The sequence below is a fragment of the Vulpes vulpes genome, chromosome X, assembly GCF_048418805.1.
Source record: "Vulpes vulpes isolate BD-2025 chromosome X, VulVul3, whole genome shotgun sequence".
NCBI classification, from domain to species: domain Eukaryota; kingdom Metazoa; phylum Chordata; class Mammalia; order Carnivora; family Canidae; genus Vulpes; species Vulpes vulpes.
Genome location: NC_132796.1, coordinates 33,413,524 through 33,430,962, shown reverse-complemented (window position 1 = coordinate 33,430,962; position 17,439 = coordinate 33,413,524). Strand labels below are relative to the sequence as shown.

Genomic DNA, 17,439 nt, shown 5'->3' with positions numbered 1-17,439 from the left:
TAGTAGACATTTCACAATGTATATATGTATCAAATCATCACAGGGTACATCTTGAACTTACACAAAGTCATAGGTCAATTACATCTCAATAAAGCTGGGGAAAAAAGGGACAGTCTTAAAATGCGACTGGGGGAAAATGACATTACAAGGACCCAAAAATGCACAATTAGACTTATTATTAATAATAGTAAAAGGCCAGAAACACCTTCAACTACCAAGCTAGAATTTTGGCCCTAGTTAATTCAAAGATTGAGATGATTTAGCACATATAAACCCCTTAATGAAATAACAAACCATACATTTCAAAAAACCACAAACTGAATGCCAATGGATAAGATGCAAGACACGACGTTTAAAAAAACAAAACAAAACAAAAAACTGGTACATATGTAGGTAAATCTAAATAGACTATAAAAACAGTGACAAGATTCATTTCAAGAGATAGCAGAAATACAGCATCCGGGAACAAAAGCATGGAAGTTAAGTGAGAGGTGCTTGGAGTTAAAACACCCCAAGGCCTTTGTATTGGGAGAAGATGGAGATTCTAACTTTCCATTTCAAGCATGCACGGTAAGAGAGTAAGATTAACCACTGAAAGAATAAGCATATAACACATAAATTTAAAAAAAAAAGCAGAGAAGAAAAACAAGAAAAAGTAGACAAAAAAAACTGTGCTAGAAATAAAACCACATATATTAGTAATATATAAGTGGACTAAACTTTTCAGTAAAGACTTTCTCAGATTGAGCTAAAAAAGAAAAAAAATGAAGCCATATGCTGTTTAAGAGACACATCTAAAATATTACATAGAGAGGCTGAAAGCAGAGGGATCTGGAACAATACCCTTGGCAAATACTCATCAGAAGAAAAGTACTTGTTACAACTATAATATCAGACAAAATGAATGTTAAAAGAAAAATCATAATTAGGGATAATCATGGGTCAGTCCATAATGCCAAAGGAAATAATTCATCAATGAGACACAATCTTGAACCTGCACGTCCCTAACAATATAGCTTAAAAATACACAAAGCAAAAACTGACAGAATCCAGTCCCGTGAGGATTTCAGGCAGCATTCTCAGAACCAGACAGGTCAAATGGACAAAATATTCCCAAGAACACAATTTGAACAAAGTCCTAAAATTTACCATTTGGATATATTTACAAACTTGTTCTCACCCTCGTCTATCTTTAGAAAATACTCCTACCTCTCAAACACACACACACACAGCACCAACACAGACCACATACGAGGGCACAAAGCAAGTCTCAAAAAACAAAAACAAAAACAAAACAAAGAAGCTTTATCTTACAAACCACGTTTTCTTGAACAAAAACACAGCCTCAAATTCTATACATTTGGAAATTACACACACACACACACACACACACACACACACACAATTCCTATTTGGTTTGGTGCATCAATTCTAAAGAAAACTGCAAAATGTCTGGAACAAAGAACAATAAAAATTGCAAACCAAAACTGAAATGCAGCTAATAGCACCACTTTTTTTTAAAAGCACAGATTAATGAAATAAGAATGCAGGGATCCCTGGGTGGCGCAGCGGTTTGGCGCCTGCCTTTGGCCCAGGGCGCGATCCTCGGGCCCCGGGATCGAATCCCACATCAGGCTCCCGGTGCATGGAGCCTGCTTATCCCTCCGCCTGTGTCTCTGCCTCTCTCTCTCTCTCTCTGTGACTATCATAAATAAATAAAAAAAATTAAAAAAAAAAAAAAGAAATAAGAATGCAACACAAAAAGTTAGAGAAAAACCCAAGGAAACTCCAAGAAAGATCTCCTTAATTCTCTAAAAATGTTGACCCTTTGAGGAGGAACTGTCTGAAGTCGTGGGGCAATGCCTTTTGTGGACAGCATGCAGTGTTCAGACTCATACATGTATATGGTTAGAATGCCATCTCCATCCTAATTATAGCCTGTTCTACAGAGAAGAGGGAGCTCTTTAGATTCACTTATTTGGGAACAGATCAATATATGCTTTCACGAGTTTTTTTTTTTAAGGTGACTCATTAAGAAGGAAAATGCAGATCGCAAATAATCTATCCTGCACCTATTGCTAAAATGCTTAAAGCAAGCCTAAGGATTCCATACTTTAGTACAAATGAGGGCATGGGTCCGACTGCCTGGTCTGATGTCATCTCTTCTCCGGACCAAGTTTCTTCAATCCAGACAAGAAAGAAGGAAGGGAAGGATACATGCTCATTAGAAACAATGAAAGAAAGAATAGATGCTCATTTCCCTGTTTTTTTTTTTTTTTTGTAAATGACATTCACACTTCAGAAAACTTTGCTGAAATCTTTCTGCTAGTGTGAGATAATATGAAGCTTCTATTTTTGTAGCCAACAATACATTCTGTTCACAATAAATGATTCAACTTTCTGAAATGTCCATAAAAACGTCTAACCCTTGGGCTTCTGCACTGCCTAAGGCTATTTCAGTGGGGTGGGAACATGCACACAGGGATGTGCCAGCCTGTGAGGTGGTCCACTTCCAATCCCCCGTGGAACAAGATGAAGTACAAATAGGAGTTTAGAAGCTTGCACAATAACCAAACAACAAAACACAACAATTTGTAATGATTCTATTTATTAATACATGTATCACAAATGTTCACAATATCAATGCATTCTTGTTGGCATGCTAGACAGAGGCATTGTTTCTTAAGACCTTCTAAAAATATTTTGACTTTTGTTCCCCCTTCACACTCGTTTTTAAATTGATTTGATGAGGTCCTCGATGTCTGTAATGTCGATGCAAAGAAAAAAAGTACAGAAAGAAGTAAAATAATGCAACAGCAATTAATTGGGGAAGAACAGAAGTAATATTATTTCCTTCACAGGAGGCAACAATACAGCTTGGTAACAGGATTATACAGGTTTCAACTGCGTGGGGGGGCATGGGGGCACTAAACTGTCTATACACGCCCAGGCACGTAACAATAATGAGCAAGGAGGCCACCTAACCCTCAACAATTTCCTTCATGCATGACACAGGCTTTCTCTTCTCACTGGCGATTACTGCTATGTCTCTTTACATATCCTAGGCAGCCTGAAGAAGGTAGGAAAGAGCCTTAGTAAAGGGAAAACCAAACTGAAGGAGATTAAGCCAAAAGAACAGATCGCTATCAGCTTATCTACACCAAGGGGCAAGGCATTTACCGATCGTGACGAAGGGCTTGCAGGAGCCTTCCACGCTACATGCAGGGCCCAGCGGGGCCAGGGGCGGTGCGCTAACCAGTCATCTACAAGGAGCTAGAGTCGGATCGAGTACAGATGGAGGGGCCGGCACGCATGGGGCCTCAGGAGGGGTCCACTAGGACTGGATGCAGGGAACCCGGGTACACTCTGCATGACGGGGCTTCACCAAATGGAACGCTACACAGGATGCGGGCTGGAAGGTGGAGCAGAGACCATGTGGGCGGGTCAGTTGCACGCTGGCTGGGGGTTAGGGAGCGCGGGGCAGGTGTGTTATGGACTGTGCTCTATCATCCTCGGGAAGTCTCTCAAAGATTGCTGTGGTTCCTTTCGAAAGCAGGTCTCTTATTCCATCGTTCTTGAAAGACTGAGCGAGAAATTAAAACCTGTAAGTGACTGACCCATCACCAGGACTTAAAAATAAGGTAACAAGCTAAAAGGAGCATTCTATACACTTTGCACAGCGAGGACCACACCTCCTCCCCAGCACCGCAGAAATGAGGTTTCTGCACGGGCACAGGTGCCACTAAGATTGAGTGAGTTTAGTGGCCAGGTGGTACCCTCACCCCAAGGGAGGACCCCGAAATCAAACGCTGCCCACATCCACTCACCTTCCTTACACCATCTCATACTGGTTGGCCGTGATGAATCGGGACAGACAGCAGGCCAGCAGCATGCCGATCAGCTGTTGCCAGAAGGAGAAACGAAGACCACAATCTTAAGTCACTGAACTACACACTTCTTTGACCCCTGAAGATGTAGTTTTTAACAACTGAGGGCTTTTGTATGCGAATAAGATAAAGGGCACTGGAGAAAAAGATCAAACGGGATTTCAGGGGTGAGATATGAGACTGCTAGGACAGGACAACCGAAGCTTCTAGAACTGGCCCTAAGGTTCCACTTTAGCCTGGTCTGGCAGCTTCAAAACAACTTTTGACACGTAAGCTTTTTGAAAATTTATTCATTTTTTAAATATTTTATGAGAGTGGTGAAAAAATGGAAGCAGCAGAGAACTAGCGAGGTATGTACCAAAAGGCCAAACATACACATTGGGAAGATACCTCAATATGGTGTGATCCCTCAGCCGTACATGGCCGACAGGGTGATAGTTCTTTCCTTGAGGCAATGAGACACTATTTCTTGACTACGTGAGTTTGCCAGTTGAAGTAAGAAAGTCATGGCTTGTGAGAGGTAGGTGTTGGGGAGGGAGAAGGGGAAATCAGGGCCTTACTTTCTCTCTGTCTCTCACCATGTAGACACTGTAGGCCGAAACTTTGGTTTCCACCTCAGTTGGGTAGAATCCGATGCTCTGAGGGGTGGGGCCCAGCACTGGGGTTTTAACAAGCCTTCTAGGTGAGAGAAGCACTCATGTGGCCCACACGGTTGCCTTTATCTTTCAGGTGGGACACTTGCAGCCACACCAGGTCCCACTCATTGTTGGTTGGGGCAGCCCCTGAACTCAGTTCCCCTGGCTTTCTACCCGCCCATTCGGATACCAAGTCCCTGGCTACCTTTCTTGCTGAAATCCCAGATTGTTCTCTTCCTTTTTAAAAGTAAAACTATGCTGTGACATATAAAAACTGTAAGTTCTGTCAGGTGAGGAAAAATCACCACGTTATTGGACTCAGCCTATCTCCTACTATGGCTCTGGCCAACATCATTTTGTGCCACAAAATACATAGTATCATGCCCATACCACCAAATCACCAAAGGAGCTATGGCTGTAACTGCCACAATTCTCTACCAAATGACACGAATTATAATCCCCTCCTGACTATAAGGACTACGAACCCTGTAGCTTGTCCCTTTTCATTAGAACTGCCATTTCCTAGGAACAACATATACCAGAACATACTTGATTTTTTTTTTTTTTGAAGAGAGTGAGTGAGCTGGTAGGAAGGGGAAAAGGGAGAGAGAGAGAGAGAGAGAACCTCAAGCAGGCTCCATACCCAGCACAGAACCTGATGTGGGGCTCAGTCTTACGATTCTGGGATCATGACCTGAGCCAAAATCAAGAGTTAGATGCTCAACCAACTGAACAACCCAGGCGCCCCCAGAATACACTTGATACTCTTAAAAATCAGATTTTGGCCACAAAACAGGCAAGCATTAGAGGTATAACATATTCAAGTGTATCAAGTTATTTAACCCTTACCACATCCCTGTATAATATTACCATTCTGACCTTCCAGATAAGAAAATGGGCTCAGGGGAGGTTAAAGAATTTTCCCTCAAACCACACAGGTAGCTCACACAGAACTTAAGGTTCCATCCTCTTCCCCTAGCAGAGGACAGCCTCTTTCCTTGCCTCCCACCCCTACAGCTCAGCCTAGACCCTGTCCTTTTTTTTTTTTTAAAGATTTTATTTATTTATTCATGAGACATAGAGGGGGGGCGCAGGGACACAGGCAGAGGGAGAAGCAGGCTCCACGCTGGGAGCCCGATGTGGGACTCGATCCTGAGTCTCCAGGATCATGCCCTGGGCCAAAGGCAGGCGCCAAACAGCTGAGCCACCCAGGGATCCCGACCCTGTCCTTTCCAGAATCACTCCTCTGTCTCACACCATCAGGGGTTCCTTTCCTGCCTTATACTGCAAACTTTAGAGAGAGGGTTTTCAGTGGGCAACTCTTCATCTGATCTCGAGTTCCTAAACTCTTTTTTCTTTGTAAAGCTGATCAGTTTAGTGTCTCCTTGTTGGGCTCACATGTGCTTAAAGCACGTACGCTAGTTAGCATTCCATTTCATGGTTTGCCACACTGCTGTAATTCAGTGCTTGCCGATGCTCCTGGCCTCCGTGGCAATTCACAAGCCACACAGCCAGAAGATTCTTTAGAATGCCTAATTATTTCTTGTTTCTAAAACTTCTGCTTTCAGGGAAATATAGCATGTGCTTCCACTTTTTTTTTTTTTTTTTAAACAGGAACAGCATCATTCTTAAGCACTGGGCATACTTTGTCACAGAAACAATAACTTCTAAAAATATTGGTATAAATAAAAGCTATTTGCTTTGAAACTTACTATATTTTATCCTGAAACTAATAATACAGTACATGTTAACTAAATTGAATTTAAGTAAACATTTTTTTAAAAAGATGATTTCAAAAAAAAAAAACAACAACAACCAAAAACCTTACTGTATTTTATATTTCTGGGGCAAAATCATACCTTCTGTTTGCCCATGGAAAAAGATAGATTTTTTTAAAATTAATTTTCAACATCTACTAAGAAATTTGCTTTCCTTAAAAAAACAACAACAACAACAACGCATCCTGAACTAAGGTTTATACAAACTACGTGAATACAGTTTTTTGTACATACTTGCTTTTATTTTAGTTAATTCTACTGTAAGAAAACTAGGATTTGGGGTATAGTAGGTATTTTGGATTATTCACAGGGTTATGGATTTCAAATCTGCTATGGTGTTTTTACCATGTTTGAAGGAAAACTTTGACTTCTACCCTCCATGAGTACCAAGTCAATGGAAAGCCAGGGGTTATGTGTGTGTGGGGAGCATCCTATACTTCATAGCAGCTATTACCAGGTGATTTCTGGGTATATAACAGGAAGCCTGTTCAGCCAATGCCAGAGCCTCTGCCTCAGTGTGAGTCAGGACAAACACTTGCTTGCCACTAGACTCAGTTCATCTGTACACAGAAAAGTCCATCCTTCTGTAAACAAAACCTTGTTCCAGCCTAACCATAAGTAAAAAGCACTCTAGGAGCGGAGGTATGTGCTGGGCCCTGAGAAGCACACTGCTGATACGTGTCCTGGCTTCAGTAAGTAGGCCCTGGGACTTCTGTTTTAAGCCCCGGATGGAGAGAGCTAAAGGAGAGCTGGTCTCTCATGCTGGAAACCCCTCAGGATGGAGACCCCCAGAACCACCAGTCGCCATTCCATGGCCGGTGAAAGGCCTGGTGCTGTCTGGCCTCTGGTGTTTTAGATCAGATTATTTATATTTGGTTGACTAAGACTTTATAATTAGTCTTCATCTGTTTTGTTTTTTTGAGCTAACATTTTATTTTTACCACTGTCTGCCTTGACAGTACTACATTCTGCTTTCTTTTGGGTCATGGAAATCTCAGGGATGCTCTGTTGCTTCAAGAATTGAGAAGCCAAAAAAAAAATAATTAAAAAAAAAAAAAGAATTGAGAAGCCAGAAAGGGCCTCTAGAAGGCTGACTCTGGGCCCTCCCGCAGAGACAGCCTGAGAGGTCTGAGCGCCATGAAGCTCTAGTGAGTGACATGGGCTGTATCCCTGGGGCTCTGTCAATCTCCGGGAATAGGGTGGATGCCAAGAGGTGGGAGAGAGGGGCACAAGAGAGGTGGAGGCCCAGGTCAGCAAAGACAAGACATGCAAGGGCAATAGGCTGAGGGCATCCTCCCTGCCATCACCATGGGAGGCAGATGTAGCCCAATCCCCGGTTCCTGAGGGGCACAGAGAGGACAGCAAAGTCATAAAGGCAACTTTCTTAACCAGCCAGCGACAAGCAATAGGTCAAAAGCTTAGGTCCTTATAATGCCTGTGGAGATGGTATAGCTAATGACTGAAGTGGTAAACTAAATAAAACTTCTATGTCTTTGGGAAAGTGCTGAGGAATCTGGTTTGATATAAAACTGCATAAATGCTCTTAGGGACCATCTCAGGCCCTGCAGAGACCAGGGAAATAAGTAAGTAGTTCCGTTAGCCTTCTTTGGCCATGTCTCATCAAGGCTAGCAACAGCTTTGGCCTGTCCTTTGTACAGAAAAGGTAAACAAGTCCCAGAAAAGAATTCCTGGTTCATAATAAAGCATCCCAGCAGCCTGTGGGCACTGGGGGAGGTCCCACAGGGGTGAGGGTCAGGGGATGGATGTGTAGCAGGAAGACCTGTGTTTTTTGATGAGTACCTTTCTCCTTTCAATTTCACAGACTCAAACCCTTTCATTATAAAAGCACAAGATGAATTCCCTGTAGTTGCTATGTGAGGCAAGAATGAGGGTGATTTCTGGCCCAAAAATTTAAAACAGCAGGCCAGGCGGGGAGGTCACAATTGTAAGCCTGGATCTAGAATAGCAGCCCACCCTTAAGCAAACCACTCAACTCTCCTCCCTCTTCTAGAAAACAGCCCTACCACCCCCAGTCAGGACTGTAACATTCTGTGGTGTGGAGGGTTAATCCATCCTAATGCATTCCAAGTGTAGTGAAGCCCTGACTGTTTGCATTGGATACAGAAATGTTTCCACTCCCAGCCTGCAACACAGAGCAGAGAGCCAACCAAGGTGAGAGGCGATGTCACAAATGGAGTAAGTGTCCAGACTCAGACACCCTCAGCTCTGGCCTTCAGGCCATGTTAGGGGCAGGGTAGTCGACATTCCCATTCTCATTCCCTCCCTGCCTCTCCCTCTCATGCACGCATGCGGGCACACACACACATACTCTAACTCCACTTGGGTTTATGTCTATCTCCAAGCTCTCTTGAGTAAAAGAGTAGCTGCCAAAGATGCAGGGAGGTACACTATCAAAACACACTCAACTTCCTGCTATGAATTTATAGGGGAGCAGGACCTGTCCATCGAGTCCAGACAAATGGGCTCTCCCTTGACAGGGCCTAGGCAATGGGGGTTTGTGAAGAGAAGCATTAAAGGCCTGCCCAAATCCTGCTGCCCCCAAAGAGAACTCAAGGGCTTTACCTTGGCTGCATTAGCTAACTTGGGACAACGTTTTTGCACAGTCTATGAAGAGGCTAGACGCGGCTTAGTTTTCCTTGTACATTACATCACCTTTAGTTTCTGACACAACAAAAGTACAGGCAGTTAGTTCCCACAGATGACAGCATGGATGTGGATGTCACAAGAGCAGGCGAGGGAAAGGGCAAGGAGCAGATGGAGGGTGGGTGAGGAAAGGGGAGGAGAGAGAGCAAAAGAGAGAGAGAGTGAGAGCGAGTGCTCTGTTCTTTCCTACCTCCTTTGGCCTCTACTCAGTAGAACCTGCTTTAGTATAGGAAGGCCAAGACAAACCAACATGATTGATTCCCCTAAATCAGCCAACATTCTCTAAGTTTTACTCTGACACTGGTCCTAAAAAATTTGAACATGTGCAGCTAAAGCTTTGGTTCTGGGCCACTGACCAGGATCAGTATGGCTAGTTCTTCTTCAATAGGATCTGGTAAGTCACCACCACCGTTCTGGAGAAGCCTTGGCTCTATTGGTATCTGGAAGCCAACTTCAGCTTCCAGGAACCCCAAGGCTGCTGGCACCATTAAAAGCGGCAGCTCCTAACACATCACGCTAGTAAAAGCCAGCTACGGCTCTTTTTCTCCCTGCCTCAAGCTGAGCATGCCAGGTCTCAAGTCTCTGCCCCACTGCACCCGTCTGCTCATGTGGGTGAATGGTATTGGCTAGGCGATGGCATTGGGCTTTGCATTTTGTTGTCTTATCCCGACCACTATGTGGTACCTTGATGAGACCTACAATCTCTGCAGAGAGTTTCTGTTCGGAAGTTCCCTCCAGGGCTTTGGCTCCTCTCTCAGTGCCCCAGAGGGCCACAGAGCAAACTCAACAATCCCCATGTCGGGGATTTCTTTCAAGGTTAGCACAGATTAATGCTCATCAGGCATTTTGTCTAAAGCCTAAATCCTTGCATCCACCCCCCTTCCTAGGGAAGCAGGAGAGAGAAGCAGAAGAGAGATCTTAATCAGATGCTTTATGACTTGCTTTACTCCACTAATGAAAATGGGAGAATCCTCCATGCCCTCATGGCTGGACAAGGAATATTCTTGGATGATAACATGCTTTATCCATGAGATTCTGGGCTCTGCAAGGCCCTCTTCTCCCCATGGAGAGTATTGGCATCATGTCCCTTTACAGTTCTAGGAAAGCCAGAAGGAGAGACCTTCACCTATATTCCTTCCCCCAAGGGGACAGTCATCCTTAGCCACCAAGCACGAGTATGGCCTGTCAGTGTCATTAACCTGACATTGTCATCTTGTACACAGCTGTATCGGACATGAGTCCCAGATCCTTTAAAATGTCTCCAGGCCATCACAGACATGTCACTGAAGTGTTACTACTTAAGTGTGATAGCAATTGAAAGAAAGTTTGGAGCAGCAACCTTTTGCAAAACATCTCTGGAGATGAACTGGCACCGTCTGTGGTGCCATTGGGGTTTGTGTGTTGGTGTGTTGAGGGTTTAAAGTCACTTCATGAGTTGCAAAGAAATGAAGCAGCATGGCAAAAAGAATTTTGAAACTGCCCCAAGGAGCATGCACTCCTGTGGGATGAGTCCACAGGCTCTTGTGAGATGAAATGTCACCGTGGGTTTCTGTAACTACTGAATAAGCAGTTTGTCAACTGACCTGGGGCTACACCCTCTCTTTGCAAAAAAAAACTACCAGGGCAATGTTCTAGTCTTTCATCCAGGTACAGATTACATAGGTATGTTCATGCTGTGCTGATCTATTAGGTTGTGTGTTTATAATTTATGTACTTTTCTGGATATGCCATATTTCAGTGAAAAAAGTTTTAAGAATGAACTTGGCTAGAAGGAAAGTGTGTCTATATTGCTAGGCAGGCAGGAAAGAGGTGTGGGGGTGGGTGGCAGGGTAAAGGTAAGGATAGTCTAAGAGAGCAAATAGAGAATTCAGGCCAGGAAAAATTAGAGGACTAGAAACATTACTGCAAGAATGTTCATTGGGCTTTGTCGGAAAACTGATCTGTTGGTCAGAAAAATTCAGAGTTAAAGATACATCAAGTTTTCATTTGGTTGTTAAATATACATGCCAATCCTCTCTCCCACAGCAATATCAGAGCAATAATATCATTTGGCTGGGAGCTCAGAGGCTTGTGGGACACTGCACTGCCCGGTGAGGGTGGGCTAAATTTGAGAGTTAGCTTGATCTTGCTCTACCCTTGAGTACGTGGGGCTCACTTCGTTTGCAGAATTACTTCTCCCATTCTTTTATAGAGGCTGGGTGGAGATAAAGGGATATAAGATTTAACATACCAAAAATTAAGTTTCCTCTTAAGGAACACTCATTAAACTTAGGATTCAAATAATGATCGTGAGATGGCGTTTGCTAAGTGTAGGCTTTCTGTGGAAGGAGACCCCTCATGCAGAATCGACAGGAACTTAAGCACAAAACAGGGCCAGGCCAGCCAGGGAAAAAAGCCTCCCCCAAATCCAGACCAGCCAGTTGATGTTTGGAGTTGTTTCTGCTCCAATTAAGCCGGCACTTTGTTCAGTTAACCTCCATTTGACCTACAGAGAAGCAAGTTGTTTTCTGGAGCTAGTCATTAGGTGAACTGTAACCAATATTCCCTTGATGGCAAAACTTCATTTAAGTTGAAAAAGGAAAATCAATAAACAGATGACCTGAGGACTAATGAGCAAGGAGCCCTGACCCCATCTATCAGCCTCTCCCAAGGCCCAGGGGGGCAGGTGGGGAATCCAGAGGCCAGGGAGGGAAGCTAGGCCAGGCCTGACCACACAACTACACAGTCTACCTGGGAGAATGCGATTCCAAAAGCCACTCCAGCGATGATCCCCATGTTGGTCTCCATGAAACTGGTCACCAGATCGTAACAACCCTGCAAACAGAGAGAGAGAGAGAGAGAGAGAGAGAGATAGAGAGAGAGCCTCAGAGACGTGTATTACTCCCAGGCCAGACTGGGCTGTGTTACCTTGCAACACTCCCAACATACAGTCCCACTCGCAGTCAGCAAATGCAACTGTGACTCACCCTAGGAACTCGCTAGCATTCTTTTCAAACTGAAAAAAAAGAAAAATTTCGAACATACAAAAAGGTATAGAGAGTAGTACGGTGAACCCCCAAGTGACTCGTTCTCTAAGCTCACAGTGAACACGTGGCCAATCTTGTTTCATTGAAATCTGCTCAACTCTCCTCCCCTGGCTAGATTATTTTAAAGCAAGTCCCAGATATATACTTTCAACCAGAAATGTTTCAGTGGAAGGATTAAGGGTAGCAGGAGATCTGTCAGACCTAGGAAGTGAACCTGTAGAGGTACAGAAGGAGACTCCAACCATACAAAGGCATTCCACATCCTTGCACAGAAAGACTCGGGATCATAAACATAGTTACTAGCATTTTGACAACAAAGATACAATCTTAGAAAAATAAAGTGAAATCATCAGGTTAGAGGAGGGTGTTTGAATGCCTGCCACCTTTACAGTGTTTGAGGGTTCTTCCTAAGGAGACCAGTAAGTTAATTTTTTAATAGGGAAAAACCTATGTTTTCAAGTCATCTTTTCCACAAATTTACTATGTATAAGTCACTTCTCCTTTCTAGATATCAATGACTTCATCCATAAAATGAAATGAATTTCCCTTTAACATACTATGAAATCTCCAAATGTTGTGATTAAAACCAACATCCATTTTACCAATTTCAATGTTAGTTTAATACTGATAAAATGAATCTCTTTTCTTTAAAATAAATGATCTGGTTGGAGTTCAACAAGGATGATAAACAAGTGTTTTTACTGTTGTTATCCAGGATTACATTTTATCATCCTAATCCAGGGAGGAAACATCAAATTTTGCGTATCATCCATAATACAAAGGCAAAGGCCGATTCTTCTTGTTAAATGCCTGACAGGTCAAACTGTGTGTGAGTGTGTGTGTGTGTGTGTGTGTGTGTCTGTGAGTGTGTGTCTGTCTGTGTGTTTAGATGTATTATTTATTTGAAACCAGGCCAAGTGAGCCTAGATTTCTGAACTGACTTCTACAGTCTCAGAAAACATGGTCATTTTCCAGTTTTCTGAAAAAGGGCTTCTACTTGAATGTATGAAGTCTGCAGAAATCAAGACATTAATTTCATAAGCAGGGTTAAAAAGGATTCTTGTTTATCAAGGCATACTAAATTGCAATAATATCCGAAGAACACAAAAAACCACGTCTCCCATATTTAAATTCGAAATTTAGCAATTTAATGTTTCTCAGAGCTTATGAAAATTCTACCAGCACTGTACCTTCTAATAAGTGATATTTTATGCGTCTGCAGTCTGTCTACAGAGGAGAAATGCATTAACTTAGCAGCAGTGCTTTGACACGTGTTTTCAATGCAATGGGCCAACTATACTCCTTGGTTAGCTGATGCAAATTTGAAGGCTGGGGGCGGGTGGGAAAGGAAATATGTTTCTGCTCATGAGGAATTTTGAAATTTGATTCTCTCTTTGTAGTAGAAGACTGCTTGCTGATTTCATTTTTACTAGGGAAAGTATATATTACACTACTTTTCAAAAGGTAGTGGAAGGGTGAGCAGGTTGGGTTAGGAAGATTTCAAGGTAAGAAGAGAAGAGAGAAGGGACGGATATTCAAACACTTTCCCGATGTGTAGCAGCTATGACCTCATTTTGCCGAGGTGGCCATCATGACCGTATCTCTCCCCCCACCCATGATGGTTGGGCAGAGGAATGAAGTTCAGCCCAACACCAGTGGTAGGTCACCTCAAGCTATGGAATCCCAAACCCAACAATAGAAACCAGAGAGAAGTGAGGTGGGTGATTTTTTTACTCTGCAATATATTTTGGCATAAATATTTTTTCTATGAACTTCAATTCTGCATGTAAGTGGAATATATTTTTCTGACATATGATTTCTATTCCATTGTAGGAGATTCCAGAATCAACTACATTTTTAATAAGCCCACTCCAGCCAGCAAGAGAAACCAGAAGAATGAGGTCCCCACTGTTAGTACAACTGTGACAAAATCATTTTAAAACTTGCTCCTCAAAACAGGCTTTTCCCAGGGCAGCATCAGCAGCACCTGAGAGTTTTCGAGAAATGCAGCAACTGAGGTCTCCATCCAGACTTCCTCCATCAGAATCTGCCAAATCCCTGGGTTATTCATTTTTAATGAATTTTAATGAATATGTCCAGTATCTCTAGATGTTTCAGCTGCCCATTAAAACTTGAGGAGCCCCCTTCTAGAAGAAAAGTTCTCCCATGGTTTTTCACTCCAAAGAAGAAAGCAAATTAATGAATCCCATCTAGTAGGGGAGGTTACCTAAAATGAGAAGATAAAAGTAATTTCACTTCTTTGTTGTTATCTAAACAGTAGACGACCAAGGGTGAGTTAAATGCTTTCCATCTCCGGATTCTTCTCTGTCACTCACCAGGCCGCCCTGCAAGCCCATTCTCCAGGTCTCAGCACAGATCTGCACACAGCAGGGCCATGTTTGCATTCCACCTCATGTTCCCTCCTACGTCGTGATCTGATCTGCCTACAACGATCTCTTTTCATTTCCTCAGATGAAAGCCTGGTGGTCAGGTGTGAGATAAACTTAAGGAGACCTGCTAAGCAGCCTAGGAAATATCCAGAAACAGAGCCGGTCCTTTGCTCACCCTCTCAGCATGTCAAAATGAAGACAGTTACCAACAGGAAACATCTGTAAGCAGTGGACTTAGAACCCTAGGAGTAGACAGCTAGTCCCAGTTGGGTTCTGGGAAGAGGTGTCTCAGTGGCTGCCAACCAGAATAACCATCAATCTCCCTCTTGCCCTTGCACTTAAAAAATGTCAAGGATTCCAATGGAGTCAGGGGCTCGGTCGGTGCTGTCAGCCATGTGAACTTGCAGATATTTCACCATCCTGCCGGCAAAGCCAAAATAAATTCCATCCCTTGAACAAGACAATAAACATCCTGTGTAACTAGTCTCACCCTCCAGCCTGCTCTCTCCCAGTGACTTGCGCAGGGCAGGGTTCTCTGGCTGCCACGTGAGAGCCAAGTGTCCTCTTTCTGTGCTCTTAAGTCATACGATTTAAGACACAAAAAGACCTACAGGGATTTTAGAATGTGTGTAGATAGATAATAGGATTCTGCAGAACTACTGTGTGGCCGTAGTCAAGCCTCCTGGACAAGGGAGTCAGGAGAGAGGGTGCCAACACAGATGAGATTCTACTCTTAGCATATTCACCACAGCTCTCTCTCCTGCCTTTTACAGGGGGAGGCATCTGAGACTCAGACCCTGGACCTCATTTGTCTCAGAGGTTCGTATGGGCATGAAATGGGAATATCTGATGGGACTCCCTAGACAAATTTCAGTCTTTACTCACTTTTTCTCTATGGATCAAGCCAGGTTGGAGATATTAAGTAACTTTCCCAGGGCTTTGAAGGGCCCAGGAAAATGTTAAGCAGGATGGCAAGGCGATAGCGTAGTGGGTGGAGGAAGGCAGTAAGGTAAATTTGTAGATTATCAATGACATGAAAAAAATGCCACCCTATCTTTTTTTCTGGAAATAATTCTAAGGATCATAGAGATACACTATGGGATAGGACTCTAAACTTGCTTTTGAAGACTAACAAAGATCCTCCCTCCAAGAACCTGCCACACCATTCCTCATAAAGGACACAGTGTGGTGTAGTGGAGGACGAGCGTCACCGTCATCCTGCTGCTGTTTACATTGCAGTTAACACTGCACATCACAGGTAACGTTTCTCTCGTCCTTACTTGGGGCCAGGCACTGCGTGTTAGACACCTGAATCTCACTCAGGCCTCATATTGATCCTGAGAGGCAGGAGCGATCATCTCCCTTTTATAGCTGAGAAAAATAAGACCAAGAAAGCTTAAGTGACTTGATCAGGGCTGTACCACCAGTGAGCAGCTGAGTCGGAATTTAAACTGCAGGTGGATGCCAGAGCCCACACTCCTGACTTCTAGATCCCCAACTTTCAGAAAAGGAAGTTTAGGAGTAAAAAAAAAAAAAAAAGACTTCATCCAAGTTGATGGTTACTGCTTCTACAAACAACCCTCTGAGGCTTTGTCATGCCAAGACCTCACTGCCATGATGTGCTTCTTGTCTTTATAGATAGGAGCGTCCATGGGAGCCGGGACTGCCTGGTGCTTCATAAAATGGCAGCATACAATGGAATATTCCTCAGCCATTAGAAACGACAAATATCCACCATTTACTTCGACGTGGATGGAACTGGAGGGTATTATGCTGAGTGAAATGAGTCAATCGGAGAAGGACAAAAATTATATGGTCTCATTCATTTGGGGAATATAAAAAATAGTGAAAGGGAATAAAGGGGAAAGGAGAGAAAATGAGTGGGAAATATCAGAGAGGGAGACAGAACATGAGAGACTCCTAACTCTGGGAAACGAACAAGGGGTGGGGGAAGGGGAGGTGGGCAGGGGGTGGGGGTGACTGGGTGACGGGCACTGAGGGGGGCACTTGGCAGGATGAGCACTGGGCATTATGCTATATGTTGGCAAATTGAACACCAATGGGAAAAAAACAAACAAATAAATATGCAAACTACAGTAGTCATTCCACCTAAAAAATAAAAATAAAAACAAAAAATAAAATGGCAGCATAATGACACCTCTGGCGGCTCAGTGGGGAGGTCCATGAAGAGACCAGAAGTCACCTTACTGATGAGAGGCAAAAGAAGCCTCAAACGTGGAGTTCATAAGAAAGTTCTGAGAGGTACAGATGTCATCTTAGGTAGGACAAGAAGCAGTCAGTACTGAACATCTTACCTTGCCACACCAATAACAAGTAATAAGCCCAGAATGACAAAATGAGCTTCTAGAATATCAACAGTGCCCTGCAGCATTTATGCTACAAATACTGACAATAAATGGGCAAAACATAGAAACCATCTCTTAACATTCTAATTTTGAGAGTATGAATTATTCAGTAGTTGGCCCAGATCACATCAAGTTTTGAAGACCTTGGAAGAACAGAATTTTATCTGAGTAAGAAAAGAATATTTACCTGATGGCTGCCTAACAGAAGTTAAAGTCAACAGTGGGGTTGTTTTTTTTTTTTCCTCCCTTCTGTTTAACCAAAACGTATTTTCTATGTGGCATTTCTCTAAATGTTTAAGGATACAGACAGCCTTCATACACGTTTTATCACACCTCCATCATATTCTCTGTGAAGTGGAATACAGAATTGGTCTTCCTTCTGACGACTGAAATTTTATTCTCATTTTCACTAGAATGTACTACCTTTCACATTTCTTTTAGCCAGTTCTCTCTCTCTCTCTCTGTCTCTCTCTCTCTCTCTCTGATTTCTTTGGGAGTCAGGATGCTGACAGTGAGATGAGGTGGAGTTGTTGATTTCTTTTCCTAGAGCAGAGAACACCCTAAAATAAAGGCCACCCTCCTGGCAGAAGCAGATGCTGTCTGTCAATTGTCGTCCCCTTCCTGCTAAGGACTGGCACCCAGCTGTGAATCATTCCATGTTTAGAAGGGAGATTAGGCAGCAGAAATTAAAAA

The 17,439-nt window shown here is 43.2% G+C and overlaps 1 protein-coding gene across 1 annotated transcript in view; it reads right to left on the bottom strand.

Annotated features, from left to right (window-relative positions):
* Window positions 1-2,591: 2,591 nt before the first annotated feature.
* The window catches only part of TSPAN7 (tetraspanin 7), a 127,940-nt gene continuing 113,092 nt past the window's right edge, over window positions 2,592-17,439 (bottom strand). Inside the window, exons 6-8 of the mRNA XM_072744570.1 lie at window positions 11,695-11,778; window positions 3,828-3,901; window positions 2,592-3,583 (exon numbers count right to left, since the gene is read on the bottom strand). Coding sequence (XP_072600671.1) covers window positions 3,833-3,901; window positions 11,695-11,778 — 153 coding nt within the window. The 3' untranslated portion in view covers window positions 2,592-3,583; window positions 3,828-3,832. The remainder of the gene's footprint in view (window positions 3,584-3,827; window positions 3,902-11,694; window positions 11,779-17,439) is intronic.